The 19,219-nt window shown below is 39.3% G+C and overlaps 1 protein-coding gene across 2 annotated transcripts in view; it reads right to left on the minus strand.

Annotated features, from left to right (window-relative positions):
- ANK3 (ankyrin 3) overlaps positions 1–19,219 on the minus strand; it is a 755,326-nt gene that overhangs the window by 565,075 nt on the left and 171,032 nt on the right. Inside the window, exon 1 of one of the 2 annotated variants that reach the window (XM_066348429.1) lies at positions 2,738–3,167. The exons of the other annotated variant lie outside the window; for it this stretch is intronic. Coding sequence (XP_066204526.1) covers positions 2,738–2,800 — 63 coding nt within the window. The 5' untranslated portion in view covers positions 2,801–3,167. Of the gene's footprint in view, positions 1–2,737; positions 3,168–19,219 lie in introns of those variants that run through there. 2 annotated transcript variants of the gene reach the window in all.

Genomic DNA, 19,219 nt, shown 5'->3' on the forward strand with positions numbered 1-19,219 from the left:
TTAAATGTCTCATGACAGACTTTATACCCATATACCCTAAGCATGTGCTCTGTTCTGAAAACACTCAATAGCAAAGCATAATTTTAAAGGCAATTTTGAGGTATATTTCTACACAAAAAGAATTCCACACTAAATTTTATATCAAAATAATTTCATAAATAACTAGGAAATATTTAAAATACTCGGGGAACTTGTTGCCACAGAATTAGGCAGGTTGCATAAATTTCCTACCTGAAATGATTTCATTTAACCACACCCACCAATTCTGCATGCAGTCTAGGTCACATAGAACACCCCGAGAGTTTCTGAAATATTTGGTTGAGAAGGACATGAAATACACACACACACACCCAATAAAAAAGATTGCATGCCTTATCCAAGAAATGTGAGAAGGGCCTATTAATTTAAAACATATCTCCTGCTTGATATATATCTGCTCTAACATGAAAATTATTGGTGCATTTGGGTAAGTGGTTGAGATAAGCCAATGAGACACTTACTTAGTGTCAGCTGAATACAGAGAGCATGGTGAGTGCCTGTTGATGTGTAGCTTCAAGGTGAACAAGGTAACAGAGCAGGTACATGATAACTTAAAAAAGAATTAGAATGTGTCAAATGCCCAACTGTATAAAGTGCTGTGTCAACAAATCCAGAAGACCAGTTGAATTCTAACGAGGGTGAATCAAACAAATGTCAAGAGGTCAAGATCTGTGTTGGATCTTCATGGATTGGTCGGATTTCACCAGGCAGGCTGGCACAGAAATGCTTTCTCCATGGACAAAGAACAGGCATCAGAAGAAATAGATTAATTCATGAACTCATAAGAATCCACTTTGGACGGAATCAGATGTAAATGAAGTAAGTGGTGAAGGGGACAAAAGCTTAGGATGTGGGTTTAGGTTAGATTGCGAAGGGCTTCAAGCTCTGGGGTCAGGAATGTGGATTTCACTGAGCAGGCAGTCGGGAGTTTGAAAGGTAATGAGGAACAGTGTCATGATGAAGGCTTTCATAAAGAGCACCTGGCAGCAGTTGGGAACATGTGGAGTAGAAGGAAGAAGTGTTCAAAGCAACTGACTTCATATTGTGCTCTGAGCAGGATAACCTCATATGAGGAGGAAAGGAACACAGCTGGGGAAATTTCAAAAGAGAGAGGAAATAATGCCCATGTTACAGGATTCCGCATAAAAGCTAAATGATTTACAACCAACCCAGCCAGGGTTCATTTCAATCTGGATTGCACTGTCGTGGCTCATGATGTTTGTCTGGGCTCCCCGTGACACTCTGTGTGCAGAATCATGGTGGAGCCTGTCAGACACTTAAGGCCATATCTCATAAACATGAGCAAAGCTGACAGCTTTCCTTGAGACCAGCACCACTATGCCAGGCATTAAACAAATTGTTTGTGCTGTGCAGCTGTGGCCTGCTCCCTTGGGAAATCAGAGTAGCACCTTTACAACATCATCAACCCCTGTTGAGACAATGTACAAAAAGTCAAGGCTGACTTAAAGCCAGTCTGTAAGGCTTTGCCATTTGTAGGATATTGAACCACTGTCCTAGAATGTTGGTATGTTCATAAATGTGTCCTTTGAGACCACTGATGATAGCTCCTTTAAGAACACCATATTCAAATGACTCTTTCATAAATAATAAATAGATTATGAAAATATTTTCAAATGCCTGACAATTCAATGAGTGGTTGAAATTTTTATCTTCTCTACTGCAGCCATCCATTCTCTGTGTGTCCATTGGTTGAGCATATATTACAGTGGGTCAAGGAAGCATTTTAAAGAGTCACAATTATATATAACAGTCCTAGTAATTAAAATATAATATCTGAAGATTTTTATTGTAGATTAAAAAATGTAGTACACATTTTCCTCAAATAGCTATGAACTATAATTCTATTTTAAGAATTTGTTTTTCTTTGTTACAGATACACAACTGTCTTTTCCATTGGTGGCACGCCCTGTGGAAGCCAGTGGAAGCCACAATGAATAAAAAGCAAATGCCAGACTTAGGGAATTACCTCCCCACCAATTGCATTTCAAAATGTATTAAAAAGTTAGGAGCACATTTTAAGATACACACATTCAAGAAAACCCAAATGAATCCATGGATTTACAATAATCACCTTTATATTTTGAAGATTATTCAATTTACATGTAAAACAAAATTAATTCTATAAATTATAATGAACAAATTAGGAATAAGGCTGTACAATTGCAGAGTCGATTGCAAATTTGTCAGCCATAAGCTGATCAATAATTAAAATGGAGCCCACTTCCATATGTAATCTTAAAGTATAACTAACTACAGGTTTCCTTAAGTTTACCTAAAATATGTGTTAAAGCTAAACAACTATACCATAATAATATTCATAAGTAATTTTACCCTGTTGATTAACGAGCATTCTGGAAAATTTAAAGGGATAAAAAACATACCCACCCACATAATTAGGACATGTGTTTACTTAATAATCCTGAATATCACTATGAAAAACATACCACTTCAGTGAAATCTAAATGACTATATTTAACTGTTTAAATATTTAGCAATGTAGCCGAGTTGTGATGTTTTTTTCCAACACAGCACACACCCATTAATAGACCAGAAAAACAAAAGCATTCTGATTCTAGCAGCTTCTTAAAATCCAGTCTCTTAACAATTCAGACTGAAGATCACTTCCTCCCAGGACCAGAGAACAATACAGAGAACATGTTGCTTATTCATTTCTTACCTTTTTTCCTTTCCTCTTCCTATGAGCAGGTTTTGCATTTTTCTCCTTTGGTTCTTCACTCATCTTTCCTTTAAATCAGGTGAGTTGATAAAAGACAGGAGATCACTGCCCGTATTCCAACATCCAAAACCAAGACAAAGAGTCAAAGCCTTCAGACCAAAGTCCATTTACGGGGCTCCCCAGGCAAGCAGCCTCTGCTTACACCCAGCCCCTGCTGCTTGCTGTCAGAGCCGCGGGCTGCTCATGTAGCCCCGGTCGCTCTCCTCGGGAAGAAACTGAGTGTTCCCTACATCAAACAGTCGGTTATTTCTCTATTATAGTCTTTCGTTTTTAACTAATCATTACCCTGAGATACAATCTTGACAAGACTTTGTTGCTTGTTCCTCCACAGTGATTCCAGCCTGTAAATGGGGAGAGAAAGACAGAAGGAGAGACACACACACACCCTCACACACAGAGAAATAAGCTACAGACTGCTGACAAGTCTCTGAAGCCTTCCCAGAGGCTGATTTGCTGCTTCTAGCAGGCTGGGAAGCCGAATGTAAATTGCTCTCAGCGCTGCGCGCCTCCCATGTGAACACATGTGTGGAATACATCAGGGCATACCAGAGGAGGAGGCAGCCCGGAGAGTGATAAAAGATCAGGTTACTATTTGGTTAAAAAAAAAAAACCACTCAAGGATTCAAACAATAAAAGAGCCCTACTACAACTGGAGAATCCGAAGGGTACACTTTCTCCATTATATTTTTTTATGTGATAAGCAAAAAGATAGGCAAATTGCCAATTTTCAGATAAAGATTTCTAATGAAGGGCTAATTACAGAAGTCCCCATATCTAATTTGCTATCATTCATGTTTAATCATTGGTTTCCTCCATGAATATACTAACCAACCAACCAAGAGACCCTGCAGAAGATTCAGGAAATACTAAGAGTAAGGCAGAAGAAACATTCAATGCTTCCTGGCCATGTTTAGGGCAGGACAACTCTCAGATCAAGGTTCACACTCCATGCTTTGCAATCCTGAGACCCAGACTTCAAGATGTTTTCTGGTTTTTTGTGGGAGGGTTGTTCACACCTGGGGGGAAACTCCTGTACCAGGCTTTTCATCCATGTGAACATAGCTGAATTACCATCAGAAGCTGATATTTAAGCATCTCTTGAGGAGTGACAGATACCTTCTGATTCAGGAATGAACAAAGTTTTATGTACTGCCACAGTCAACCATGAAGATCAAAACAAGTTCTCTCTGAGCCAATAACTAACACAAGTGGGAGAAGGAAGAGAAGGGAGAAAGGAGAGAAGAGGGGGAAGAAAATGGAGAGTAGGGTCAGATCCATCCTTAGGGGCCCGGGATCCAAGAATAATATTATTACCTCACTCTAACATTTGTATTCAGGAGGTACTGAATTAAAATCAACATTTGCATTCAGAAGAAATTGGATTAAAATAATAAAAAGCACAGCCTTACAGGGAAAAAGGCATTGCAAGGGCTAAATTTCAGTGATGTGTCAAAGGATTTAACGCTGTTTTGAAGAAACTATGCTAAAATATTAATTCAAAAGGACAGATGCTTATGCAAAAATATTCCCTATTCTTTACCTATCACACAAATGGGGTCCAAACCCTGCAAATGGGGTCTGCAGTATATGCAACTAAAATTCTTTTCCTACCCCTCAAACCACCAGCCCCTCAAAAGACCCGATTATGAAAGATGCTTGAGACGGATTCTCCATCAGTGAGCAAGGCAGGGGCAGGGGGACAAATGACCCCTCAAAGAGCTACGTGGATTTTTCAAACTGTGGGTTAGCTACTGGAACTTTTTTTTCACTGTGCACTTCCACATGACTCAATTACAATAACAAACATCAAGTCTGGTGTGGCCAGAATTCTAAATGGTGTCAGGCTCCTAACTCTCACCTTCCAACTTTTGGTTCAGACTTTAACCTGCCTTTTTCTACCCTTATTTCCCATTTTCTGCTGCTCTTCCACCATGTTCCTCTCATCTTTCAATAAAAGGTAGAAAATCATAATGTGGCAGAAGAAACCTTTCAACTTCCCCCAAGTCCCAATTCTTCCTCATATTCAAAACACCAAAAAATCTGGAAAACAGGCAGTCCTTTCCCACTTCTATCATTCATTTGCTTTAATTGAGTAAACCTGGGTTCTTTAGTTCTTTAAGGCTCAAGGATAAGATAGGTGCTATATACAAATTCTATAGAAGGTACAGGATGTATGTAAGCAGGTAGACTGAAGTCAAACTATCTAAGTCTTCGCATTATTCATTAGGCAAACAATAGAGATTGTACCTCCAACTATAGTAGAATCCAGATATTCTGATTACTAGTGTCTAAAGACCACCTTCCCAGAAACGTCTTTGTCCTCACCTATTTACTGAATACCCACGGAGCATGAGACTATTTTTCTCTAAAAAATAAAAATTAAAGGTGTACAGAAATTGAGGCTAAATTTATTCTATTCATGTAAAAACTTGCAAATGAATTATGATTATAAAATATACAAAATAAAACTAACAGGAAAATGTCTGGCCAAGTACACAGCAAAGATTGTGTTTGGGGAAAATGTCATTATAATAATTTTTAAAGTATAATAATGTTTGAATTGATGAACATTTTCGGATATCGGTGAAATAAACTGGAATTGACAGGACATGAATGAGATTGTGACTGAAGATAATTGTCTGCCCATTTCTTTGATAAAACATGCTCCTGAATGTATTCACTTATATATACAGTGCTCATATGGTAAACTAAAGTGCTCTCTGCTAGTTGGACAGAAGAAAAACGAAATAAAACAGGACTTTTAAAGACAGGATTAGATATCAAAATCCTACAAATGATCATTTTTAGGAAGAAATTATTCTTACTGATTGAGGAACTCATTAATCTGACTGAATATATTTATATTTCAAGATGTCACATTATATATTTGGACCTGAAAGAAAGTGGTTTCAGAAATTAATTTTAAAATATCAAATTATGCCCTGGCTAGTTGGCTCAGTGGTAAAGTGTTGGCCCAGCGTGTGGATGTCCGGGTTGAACTCCCAGTCAGGTTACACAAGAGAAACACCCATTTGCTTCTCCACCCCACCTCTCTCGCTTCTCTCTCTCTCTCTCTCTCTCTCTCTCTCTCTCTTCTCCTCCTGTAGCAATGGCTCAATTGGAGCGAGTTGGCCCTGGGTGCTGAGGATGGCTCCATGGCCTCTGCCTCAAATGCTAAGATGAGCTCAGTTGCTAAGCAACAGAATAATGCCCCAGATGGGCAGAGTATCACCCTCTAGTGGTCTTTCCAGGTAGACCCCAGTCTGGTTGCATGTGAGAGTCTGTCTCTCTGCCTCCCCTCCTTTCACTGAAAAGAAAAATTATATACTTAAGGAACAAAATATTATAAATTATAATTTAATAATAAGAGAATGTGATGTATAACATGTTTTATGTTTATTTTCTATAACTTGTAAGTACTAGACTTTCTAGAGTGAACAAATGATTACATCTCTAAGAGACTAGAACGCAAAGTAAGTTTCTGTGTTAAAATTGAGGGCTTAAGACTTTATAAAATCAATATTAATTTAATTTCTAATAACAAAATATATTTTTACTTTGTAAAATGTGACATTAAATTTCATTTAAAGGTTGAAAATTAAAACAATTTAGGCTTAATAAATAGAAAAATTATTCCTTATTATTGTTTAATAGGTGTTTCTAACATTGTACTCTAGAAATATGCATTCACAGAAATACTGATTGTTTTTAATACCCAAAGGTGTACCAACCCATTTTAAATTAAAATTGCTCTGGGTAAAAGAGTAATTTGATCTAAAAACAGTCTAGGGCTGATTACTTGTTCTGTAAATGTTAAATGTTAACTACTTTTCAATGGTAATACCTTTTCACCCAAATTATAAAATTCCCCCAGCCCTTGAGGAACTTCAATTTAGCCTAAGAAAATACTTACAAGCTAAATACACTGAAATCACCAGGCTGGAAACAAAACTCTCTTCCGTCAGGATGCCAGGAGGGAAGACATGCCTGGAGTACACTGCTCCCCAATATGACTCCACAGAACTGCCTGCCTCGTTAGAGTTTACTCCAGATAGAAACCATCGTAAACTAGTTGATACAGATCTACTGAGACAGTTCTATTTTTAAATTAAATAACCCGCATAAGAGGACAACAACCAGAGCCAAGTTAAGTCTCGTAGAACAGATCTATTTTTAAAGTGAAAGCAGCTTACCATAGGACAAATAACAAGGCTGGGATTAATAGGAAGCAAATTTGAAAAAATATATTCTCCATAAAATTCATTTGAAAACCCTAATATTGAGTAGAATTTCTTGACTAAAATTAAATTACAACATTAAACATTTTTTTAAAAAAGGTTTCTAGTTATGTTCAGCAGAAATACCTATATGAATAGACAAATTTTATTTTTAAGGCTGGGACGTCATGTATTTACTGTAAGTTACACTGCTGGTTGGCAAGCTAAAGTAGTTGCTAAATCTAATAGCATTCCCTTGATACCATTCATTAGTCCTCAATGTTTAAAATACTTGTAAAGTTAAAGACAAAACTTCCGGCAAGTAAGCTACTTTTCCAGAAATCTCTTCAGAGATCCAATGAAGCACTGAGATGTTCTCCGCCCCCCGCCCGCCCCATGGCCCTGACAAGTCTTCCCTGAAGGCGCGATCAGTTAACAGCAAGCTGGGACCAGGAGCAGTTTCACTGACTCCTCCTCTGAAGGGTGATCTTTCCTCTACACAGCTATCTCCCAGGGAGGGTAACAAGAACACACAGCAAGGTCTGAGATACATAATATTCAGTGGCAAGAAACTTGTGTTCAATACTTATGCACCTTAAATTAGGAGAAAAAGAAAACTAGGGTTCATTGGGTGTATCTCAGGGAACCTTCACTGTGGGGTTTTGGTATTCACCATGCCCTATTTGGTGTAAATGTCAGGAGAGAAGGAAACAGGAGAAACAGTCTGACAAGAAATAGATGGTTGCTTCAGAAATCCCACTGCTCAATCTTTATCCCACAGATTAAGAATGGTCCTGGGGTTTCTAACGCCTTGAGCCCCATACTGCTTCCGCCTCCTGCAAACCGACTGCCTCAGGGGATGTGCCCGAGCCCCTGACCTCCTGGGCCATCCCTAGTGATGATCAATAAATACGAAAACTATCTAATTTGTTTTAGGTATCAAATCTACTGTTTTATACAATGTCTTGCTATACATAATGTTAGTAAAAACATCTGAGAAAAGGCACTCTATGTATTTAAGCTTCTAGTTTGTGATGCTTAATATTGAAAAATGACATACAGTGACATCTGCACATCTGCTTGGAGCAAATCAAAATTCAGGTAGGTGTGGGCATGAGGTGAAGTAACATGAGCCCGTGAATTAACGCAACTGTCAGCCCGTTCTCAAACATCACATGAGGTTCACCATAGCCAGTGACCACAGGTCCTGCTCATTAATACTTTTTAATAGAATTTCTTAAGCCTAGATTTTCTCTAAGCAACATTATCTGTGAAATTACAGGTTTGGTGAGTTAGTCCCATTCTGACAATGCATCGGAACCCTTGAGGCAGGTCTATCGCAGGGTTTTCCTGCTTTGTTCCGGGCGTTCTTTCTTTCCTGATTATTCAGCCATGTGCCCCTTAAAATGTAATGACATAATCAAAATAGATTAGTGAAAGGGAGAGAAACAAAATGTTCCAAAAGATACAGCCTGTAAATGGGTGATGTGTTTTGTGTTTATTTTCTTCCTTGAATCTTTGCCTGTTCATCAGTAACGATTTTGGAGCAGGGTAATTTTCTTTCACTAGGATGACAATTCTCTTTAGAGGCCTGGTGATATTTACCAGCCCCGATACCCAGTCTTTTGTGAGGTGACTGCCCTGATGAGTCATTCCCCTGATCGTCCTCAAATCCATGTGTTTTACTTAATAACAAAAGAGATCCTAAATGATTTTTACAAGAATCATGGAGACAGATTCTAAATACATGCCCTTGTCTATAAAAAATAATCTCCATCAATGCTGATATTAAAATGAATAAGAAGTATGATGCAGATATTTGGATCCACACCAAAATGGCATCAATAGTTCTGCTGGGTTTTCTTTTATTGTTGTGAAAACACCACACAAAAGATGGTCAAGATGAAGCTCTACTGGTGTCCTTTTTCAGCAAATGTCCACAAAAATAGCTTCTCAACTCTCTACATTGAACTAATACAGTAATATTGAGACCCATATTTTTTCACCTACTAAAATAAAAGGGGTTAGAAAATAAAAATTTTAATGTAAGTCAGATCTTATAATATATTAAAATTTTATACTAATGTTAATGCCACCTTGGCTCAAATCCTTATGATATAGTGACAAGTATGTCTGTACACATCCTACTTGTTACCGCATTTTGCTTAATAATTGTTGGCACCAATGCCTGAAATCATTTGTTCATGGAACAGGAATAGATTCAAGATAAAAATCTCGAAAAAGTAAAAATTTTAAAATAAATAAATAAAGTGGAAACTGTAATGAAATAGGAATTAGTTATCAAAGCAAAGAAGCTGTGGAATAAAGATCAGGACAGCTGTGCCAGGAACCTCCCGCCTCAACTCCGCCCACATGCCTGTGAAACCAGGATACTGCCTCGTTCAGCCCATGATCAAGACGATATTAGAATTAAAGCTAGGCCTAGGCTTCAGCCAACGATGTTTTCATCATGTCATGATGAATTCTCAGAGTAGTTGAAAGTAACAGTAATAAAGTTAAAGTAATATCCTTAATTTTAAAATCAGTTTTTATTGATTGCCACACATACTTGGGATCTGGTATGGTCCTTTATGCAAGTCCTCCAACCTAATAAGTGAAACCATCAATTCGTCTTCCAGTGAGGGGCCCCAGGGCACCGCCATTCCTTTCACAATCCTCCTCATAGCATTTTCCATATTAACGCCTTTGATACAAAAATACACCTCTAATTTTAAAGGGTTTGTATATTTAAGACATAGTAATATTCAGAAAAAAATCACCTCAGGAAAAGCAATAAGAATGACATTCCTCCAGAGTTTATCACTCATTATCAATCTAAACATTCCTCTGTCTGACTGGTGGTGGCGCAGTGGATAGAGCATCAGCCTAGGATGCTGAGGACCCAGGTTTGAAACCTTGAGGTTGCCGGCTTTAGCAGGGGCTTGTCTGGCTTGAAAGAGGGCTCACCAACTTGAATGTGGGGTCTCTGGCTTAAGCGTAGGATCATAGACATGATCCTACGGTTGCTGGCTTGAGCCCAAAGGTCTCTGGCTTGAAGCCCAAGATTACTGGCTTGATCGCCTTGCTTGAACAAGGGGTCATTGGCTCAGCTACAGCCCCCCTGGTCAAGGCACATATGAGAAAGCAGTCAATGAACAACTAAAAGTGCCACAACTATGAGCTGATGCTTCTCATCTCTCTCCCTTTCTATCTCTCTCTCTCACTGTCTCATTCTCACTAAAAAAAAAAAAAGAAAAAAAATTCCTCACCAGTGTATAAAGATATATGCTTACTCACACCTTCATCAACATAAGTTAGCATCAATCTTTTATAATATTTGCTAAATGGACAAAGGAAAATATTATTATGCTGGGGTTTAATTTGCATTTCTCTGCTTAGTAGAAATGTTGACTCCTTTCTTTTTTCTCTCTCAAAGATTCTATTTATTAATTTTAGAGAGGGAAGAGAGAGAAAGAGAAAGAGAAGGGGGGGAGGAGCAGGAAGCATCAACTCCCACATGTGCCCTGCCCAGGCCAGCCCAGGATCTCAAACTGGTGACCTCAGCATTCCAGGTCCAGGCCCCATCTGCTGCACCCTACAGGTGAGGCCAAATGTTGACTCCTTTCATGCTTACTAGCTACTTTCACTTCTTACTTTGTGAATTTTATTTTCATGACTGTACTCAAGTCTTTCAGGAAAATCAGTAAAGATGATTTCTTTTTTGGTCTAGGAATCAGACTGAAAAACAATAGCCTCTACTTTACATCAAAATGAGAAATAAGTATGTGACTAGAAAACCACAACTAATACTTCCCCATGTCCCCCCATGTATAAAACGCTCCCATGCATAAAACACACCTTAATTTGGGGACCCGAAAATTTTTTTTTAATTTATTGTATGTACATGGATTCAACTGTCCCACCGAATACAATGCCCTTGGGGTCCGAAATTTGGAAAAAAAAATGCATTGCATTAAGTTATTGAACTCAAGTTTTATTCATCATAAAATTCATACAACTCCTCATCACTGTCAAAACTCCCCATCCATTAGCTTGTCCTCATCTGTGTCTGATGACGAATCACTGTCTTCAACAATGAGCACAAAAACAAGTGGGAAATACAAGGGAAATAATCTACAACCACTGTATAAGATGCACCCAGTTTTTAGACCCCAAATTTTTTGAAAAAGGGGGTGTGTCTTATAGATGAGGAAATACAGTAAATAATTTTCAAAAGAGTGCTGCTCAGATGACAGCCAACATATACACCATTTTTGCATGCCATTTTAATTAACTGAAACCCAGAACAGCAATGTTAAACATGTCCCAATTCAGCTTCCTCCTAACCCCTGCTATAAAATATTTTTAAAAGACAAGAATTTTTCCATATAAATTAAGATAATGTTGACACAATTCACCTTTAGAGTATGATTCTGCATGAGAGTATATTTATTCTCTGGGTTTTTCACTACATCTTACAAAGTTATTTTAAAAGTATTCCAAATAATTAATCTCAGTATGCAGGCATTCTTTAATATTCAGTTCTTATAAAAGTCTGTAAAACATTTGAGAAGAGTAAATTTAACTTTTACACCGACTTTGACTTAAAAACTGAAGACATACTCATTTAGAAGCTGAAAACATTCCCAAATAAGTAAACAGAACACCTTCACAGGGGTTGTGGCCCAAGCCATCTAATCAGGTCTTTCTCTCAAGCTTGAGGATGAAAAACAAATCCCAAAGAGACTGATTCCAAGCTTGTCCCTCCTGCCTCTTGGCAGAAGACAGAGTGAGTATTCAAGAGGGTCACACCTATGTTCATGAAAACTTTTATAACTTCAGAAATGTGTCATTCAATATTACAGTAGAGCACAACATTCTGAACCTTAATAAATTACATCATCTCTAAGATCCTGGCACAATGCTTGCATCATGTGTGTATATCCTAAGAGCCAGCACAGGGCCTGGTACAGAACAGGTGCTTCATAAATACCACCAGGATTAATGGATTACAGAATATCGGAGCTATAGGGTATGCCAGACATTCTCCTACATCAAAAGTGTCATGCTATCTTCAACTTGCAGGCCTATCTTTACACTTTGATGTGGGGTAGGAGAAGGCATTGACACAGAAATCTCAACAGGCTACCTTCCACACAGCATCAAAATATAAAGATAATCATTTTTATTTCCTCAAACCACTTCTTTCCTTAACTTTGGCCCCTCTGGTCGCAAATATGACCCCACCCTGTCCCCTAGAAGCCCAGAGATGATGAAAAGAAGATAGGGAACCAGGTTAAGGAAACAAAGTTGGGTCAATTACTTGGTAGGGGTTTTAAGCTAAATATTAAATAGCTTATTACTAAGACTTTATCAAAACCATTACCCCAAAACTATGCTATCAATACATCTTTAGCACTTTGAGTAAGTTGTAAAGCATGAAAATTTACAAAAAAATACTTAATAATATAGCTTTTGTAATCTATATCTTTGTTGAAGCATTTTTACTGAAGTTCCAATTTTGTCTTGAATTATTTTTCCTTTCTCTCTCTCTCTCTCTCTCTCTCTCTCTCTCTTTTTTTTTTTTTTTTTTTTTGTATTTTTCTGAAGTGAGAAGCGGGGAGGCAGAGAAACAGACTCCCGCATGTGCCTGACTGGGATCCGCCCGGCATGCCCACTAGGGGGCAATGCTCTGCCCATCTGGAGCATTGCTCTGCTGCAAGTGGAGCCATTCTAGCGCCTGAGGCAGAGGCTATGGAGCCATTCTCAGTGCCCGGGCCAACTTTGCTCCAATGGAGCCTCGGCTGCAGGAGGGGAAGAGAGAGATAGAGAAAAAGGAAGGGTGGAGAAGCAGATGGGTGCTTCTCCTGTGTGCCCAGCTGGAAAATGAACCCAGGACTTTACACGCCAGGCCAATGTTCTACCACTGAACCAACTGGCCAGGGCCTTCCTTTCTTTCTTTTTGTCTGAGCCTCAGCAGTGCCCTCAGAGAATAGACTTAATTTTTATTCTTAAAAGCAAAGAAACTGACGCTGGAGGCTGGAAACCTGGAGACCCTAGATGTATACAGTGGTAAAATTCCTGGGTAATCACACTTGTGGTAACTTGAAAAGCAGACTGCATGCTTGCTGTATGTTTTGCATATGTTCGTAATTAATGGCAGCATTTAGCAAGGTTACAGAAGAAAGAGATAAGGCTAGGTTAATATTTGAGAAGAAAAAAAGAATAAGATAGAGGAAGTCCAGAAATTTGGGGAATTGAAAAGATGGAAAAGCCAAGTGTCTCCAGACCCCACACAGTAAGATAAGACTGAGAAATGCTTTGAGGGACAAAGTCCTATAAAGACGACACCTTGAGGGAACAATGGAACCAAAAATGTGGTTTTATTTCTACTATTGCAGATGGCTTCTTAATAGCACTTTCTAAATGAGAAGATACAGCCAAAGAAATTGAGGAGCAAATAAGACCATGTCTGACCATTATACCTTGACAGACATTTAGATGAGGTCACTGGCATATAGAACTAACTAGAAGGATATAAATCATAACCCTTCCAAGGTTTTAGGTTTTAAAAGAACCATATTGCTTTTTGCAAAAAAAGTTTGAAAATTAAAAAAGGGGAATTTTTTTGTATATCCAAAATTATCTACCAATAAGCAAAAATAAAAAGTGAGTTGCAAAAAAAAAAAAAATTCTACTTCCCAAGGATGGCATAGTATTTAATAGCTATTTCATTTGTAAACAGGTATGACAATGAATAAGACAACAGGATACAGGCAAGGTCTTCCACAGAATACAGCAATGGCACATAGAAAGTAATAAACAGGAAATGTCTTATAGCAATTGGAAGCAGAATTCAAGTCTAATCAAATAAAAAAACTTCATCCAGAAGTAGTAAGTTGATTTTGACCCAGACTCGTCAAAGCTTATCAAATTCCACCATATAAGGATCAAAGATGGCGATGGAGTAGGTAGTTAGTACATTCACTTCCTCCCGAGACCAAACTGGAATTTCAACTAAAATATAGAACTATCAACATGAATAACAAACTAAAGACTACCTAAACAGGGGTCTTTTTTCTTTAAGATTTCATTCATTTTAGAGAGGGGTGGGAGCAGGAAGCATCAACTCCTAGTTGCTTCATAGTTGCCTAGTAATATGCCTTGACTGGGCAAGCCCAGGGTTTTGAACCGGTGACCTCAGTGTTCCAGGTCAACGCTTTATCCACTGCACTACCACAGGTCAGGCAACAGAGGTCTTATAGCCAAGGATTTACAGAAGAAGCTAAATCAAGACTAATAGGAGCCCTGACCAAATAGCTCATTGGTTAGGGCATCAACCCAGTACACAAGGGTTGCAGGTTGGATTCCCAGTCAGGGCTGATATTCAGGAAGTGTTTCTCTCTCTCTCTCTCTCTCTCTCTCTCTCTCTCTCTCTCTCTCTCTCTCACACACACACACACACACACACACACACACACACTCTTACTTCCTCTCTCTCTAAAAATCAATCAACAAATTAAAAAGAAAATAAAGACTAGGAGGAAGGGCAGAGATGTAAAAAAGGCTAGTCTCAGTCCCATGGGCGGCAGCTCAGATACTGGAGGGATAGCTCAGCTGCAAAGCTTACCCACGAGGAGCATGGGATCTAAAACCCACACCACTCACCAGCCCAAAACACCGGAGCTGGAACGAGGCATCCACGTAACATCTGGCTTTGAAAATCAGCAGAGATTCTGTTCACCAGGCACAGGGGAGCCTGCTAGAGACATAGGCACCCCCTTTAATGGCCTACACACAAAATCTCACTGGCAGCCACTCATTCTGGGCTCTAGAGAGGGAAGGCAAAGTGAACTAGGGTCATATGAAGAGAGACTAGGGTTTTTGGCTCTAAAAAGACAGCTGAAGGGACAGCTCACCATCCCTGTGCTGAGTCCCTTTTACACAGTGCGGACACCATCTTCCTTGGGTGGAGCACTCCTCTCCATGTGGCATCAGGCGGGGGTAATGCTCACTCCCCCCACCTTCCTCTAAACCTGAACAGCACTTCCCTCTCATGAGATACATTAGCCCCATCCTTCCGACTCCCAGAGGCTCCACCTGCTGAGCTCCAGCTCCCAACAGAATGTGGGACAGACTGAGTTGTGTGTCTCTAAAAGGGGGGCCATTTTCCCTCTCACAAGCTCGACCAGTGCAGAGCCTTCCCTTCAATTGCCAAATCTCGGTCTGTTTGGGCCTGAATAAACCCTGCTGGCCTCGTTCACCCTGACAGCTCTGAGACTCGTGCCATCACAAAGCTGTGTGGGCACCCAGAAGGGGGGCAGCTAGACTTGGTATATCCTATGACTTTGCTGTGTCGGTCTGGACAACAACACTTGCCCCTACCTGGTGACTCACTGAGAACCTACCTCATGTAACTGAGTTACCACCAGAAGCTCTTTCAGTGTCTAAGCCTAACAAAGCAGCAGGCAGGTAGAAGCAGGTGGAGGCAGATCTTGAGGTACCTTAGGGCTTTTGCTGATCTGCCCTGGGCTCATTGCTGGTGGAAGCCAGCCTTGATACCCATGCTTTGTCCTTCCCCTGTACACCAAAGCCCAGTAAAGGAAGCCACAGACTGTGGATCACTTTGTATCTCCAAACTGGTTGTCCAGGGCAAGTCACAGGCAGCATCTGACATCAACGTGCACCAGAGCCCAAAACAAAAGGCTTACAAAAGGCCCAAAACAGACACAACCAATGGCCAGCTTTAAACAATATCAGAGCAGGACCCAATTAGCTTCACAAGGGGCATATACAAAGGGAGATCTCAACACGCACCAGACACTGCTGAAGATATTTCTGCTTCGGCCCTTGTGATCAGCACCTACACAGAGTACTGTACGCTGTGGTCGAGGTCAATCCTCACAGTCAGCTAGCTTGAGGGACGGCCTCATGCATGAATGGGTCAATAGCAAACAAGAGTCAATTACAAGAGGGCTCACATAGCCTAGCTAGAGTGATCAAGGAGATTGCACCACTGGGTCCCACATAACACCTACTATAGTATATAACGTCACCTTACCAAGAATGGGAGACATAGCAGATCTATCTAATACATAGAAACAAACAAAAAAAGGCTGTCAAAATGGGGAGACAAACAAATATGCTCCAAATGAAAGGACATGAGAAATCTCCAGAAAAAGAGCTAAATGAAATGGAGACAAGCAATTTACCAGATACAGGTTTCAAAAACAATTGTTATTAAAATGCTCATGGGACTTAGTAAGCACTTCAAGGAATTTATAGAGAATTTCAACAGTATGAAAAAGGACCTAGAAATCAGGGAAAAGAACCAATTAAAAATGAAGAATATTCTAGAAGGATTAAACCCACAGGTTGGATAAAACTGATGATCCAACTAGTGATTTGGAAGACAAGTAGTAGAAAACACCCAATCAGAGCAGCAAAGAAATAATAATAATAATTTTTAAAAATTAAGATATTTTAATGGACCCTTGGGACAACATGAAGTATAACTAAAGAGCCACATCATAGGGGTTCCAGAAAGAGAAAAGAGAGAGCAAGGGATTGAGAACCTATTTGAAAAACTAATGACCAAAAACTTCCATAACCTAGTGAAGGCTATGGGAAAAGACCCAATGAAAAAATATTCTTGCTAATAAATTAAGAAGAAAAAACAAAATTATAATATAATTATTTTGCAATTCCTAATGAAATGATGGGTCAAAGCAATGAATATCAATGGCTGCTAAAACCATTAGCTGAAAAGTCAATGGAAAACATTACAACGGATGAATGATGATTAACAAACTCATCAATGTTAATATTAAGGAATAGAGAGATAGCCAGACATATGTGCCTCAAAATGAAAATACACAGTAGCACTTAGGAAATATTCTTACAAAAAGAAAAAGAAGAAGGAAGAGGAGAAGAAAGAAGAACAAGAACAAGAAGAAGTAGAAGTAGAAGAGGAGGGGGGGGGGGAAGGAAACAAATCAAGCCTGAATCTGGTCGAAACTTCTAATTTAAATACCATTTTATAAAAAAATCGCAGGGATAGAGGCACATGACAACTAACATCACAGGAATGCAATCAGTAAAATCAGACTGTAGAACAAATTACCTGGTTATCTTAAATGGATTATGGGGGAAGGGGAGGTAGAGTGGAGAAAGCCTATGGATTTAAAAAACTTACTACAAGCCTGACCAGGTGGTGACGCAGTGAGTAGAGCGTTGGACTGGGATGTGGAGGACCCAGGTTCGAAAGCCCGAGGTCAACGACTTGAGCACGGGCTCATCCAGCTTGAGCGTAGGCTCACCAGCTTGAGTGCGGGGTTGCTAGCTTGAGCGCAGGATCATAGACATGATCCCATGGTCACTGACTTGAGCCCAAAGGTCGCTGGCTTGAAGCCCAAGGTCTCTGGCTTGAACCCAAGGTTGCTGATTTGAGCAAGGGGTCACTCTCATTATTGTATCCCCCAACCCCCTGGTCAAGGCACATATGAGAAAGCAATCAATGAGCAACTAAGATCAATGAGAAAGCAATCAATGCCGCAACAAAGAATTGATTCTTCTCATCTCTCTCCCTTCTTGTCTATCTCTCCCGCTCTCTGTCCAAAAAAAAAAAAAAGCTTGCTATTACAAAAATGACAATCGTGGAAATATAAATATTGACTGAGTGTTTGAAGATTTTAGGTACAACATAGCATTTTATTGAAGATACTAGAATTACTCGTGAATTGTCAATGATTCTGAAATGGTGCTTCCAAGTAACTACGGATAGAGTTACAGATGAAAAGAAATTAGCAGTTAGTAAACTCCTCCTGAAGCTGAGTTAAAGGATACATCAAGGCTCATCATCCTGTTCTCTCTAATTTTGGATATCTATAAATTTTTATTTAAAAATAAGGCAAAAATGATATTAATCTCATGTGAATTCTTAATGAGTCTAAACCAAAAATTCAAATGCTTAGTAAATTAAATGTTTATGCTTCTTCTATACGTAATAGCATCACACAATTATGGTCCGTGTGACTGCTATAATAAACTAAGTTATAAATAGACCTTTTTTTTAATGTTTCAGGTTGCACATTGACTTGGATCATTAACCATATGGATAACAACTGAAGTCACAGACAAATGTAGCATGAAGTATGATAAAAACTCTGGCAACAGATGGCATGAAAAAGAGTACCTTTAATTCTACATAACTGACTTCATTCCATAGTGGGCCATATAACAAGTTTAAAGGGAGAAAAGAGAGTGGCACTACCATTCAGAAAGGAAAACAGTCCTGTAATTTCTCCCTTCGACAAATATTATGTTCTAACTAAATGGTCTCAGAGTTCAGTGACAATTATGGATAATTTACCACACTAATTTTTTTTTAATTTAATATTTAAACCAGCTTCCTTTCAGCATCTCTAAATAGCTATTGATTTTTCTCCCAATAATAACTAAAATATAATCTTCCTTTAAGTTGCCACAGTTTAGCTCTTCCCTAATAACTATTAACTGCTACTTGAATTTCTGAAAATAGCTAACCTTGTCTTTGATGTTCTGCCAACTCTTTTTATGTTATGTTTACTCAGGATGAACTTTACAAAAAATACATATTGAAAATGCACTTTAGGCCCTGGCCAGTGGCTCAGTAGATAAAGCATCGTCCCAGCTTATGGACATCCCAGGTTTGATTCCCTGTCAGGGCACACAGGAGAAATGACCATCTGCTTCTCCCCCACTCCCCTTTCTCTTCCTCTTGCTATCCACAACCAGTGGCTCAACTGGTTCCTGCATGGTCCCAGGCACTGAGGATAGCTTGGTTAGTCTGAGCATTTTGGCCTCAGGCACTAAAAATAGCTCAGTACTAGAGCATCAGCCCAAGACATGGGTTGCTGGGTTGTTGGGTGGATCCCAGCTGGCGCACATGTGTGAGTCTGTCTCTTTATCCCCCTCCTCTCACTTAAAAAATAAATAAAAATAAAGTGTATTTTCTTTTTCTTTTATTTTTTAAGTCAGAGAAGGGGAGATAGTGAGACAGACTCCCACATATGCGCCAGCTGGGATCCACCCAACAACCCAGCAACCCATGTCTTGGGCTGATGCTCTAATCAACCAAGCTATCCTCAGCACCTGGGTCTGATGCTCAAACCAACTGAGCCACTGGCAGTGGGATAGGAAGAGAGAGAGATGGGGAAGAGGGAGA

This window comes from Saccopteryx leptura, chromosome 9, assembly GCF_036850995.1.
Source record: "Saccopteryx leptura isolate mSacLep1 chromosome 9, mSacLep1_pri_phased_curated, whole genome shotgun sequence".
NCBI classification, from domain to species: domain Eukaryota; kingdom Metazoa; phylum Chordata; class Mammalia; order Chiroptera; family Emballonuridae; genus Saccopteryx; species Saccopteryx leptura.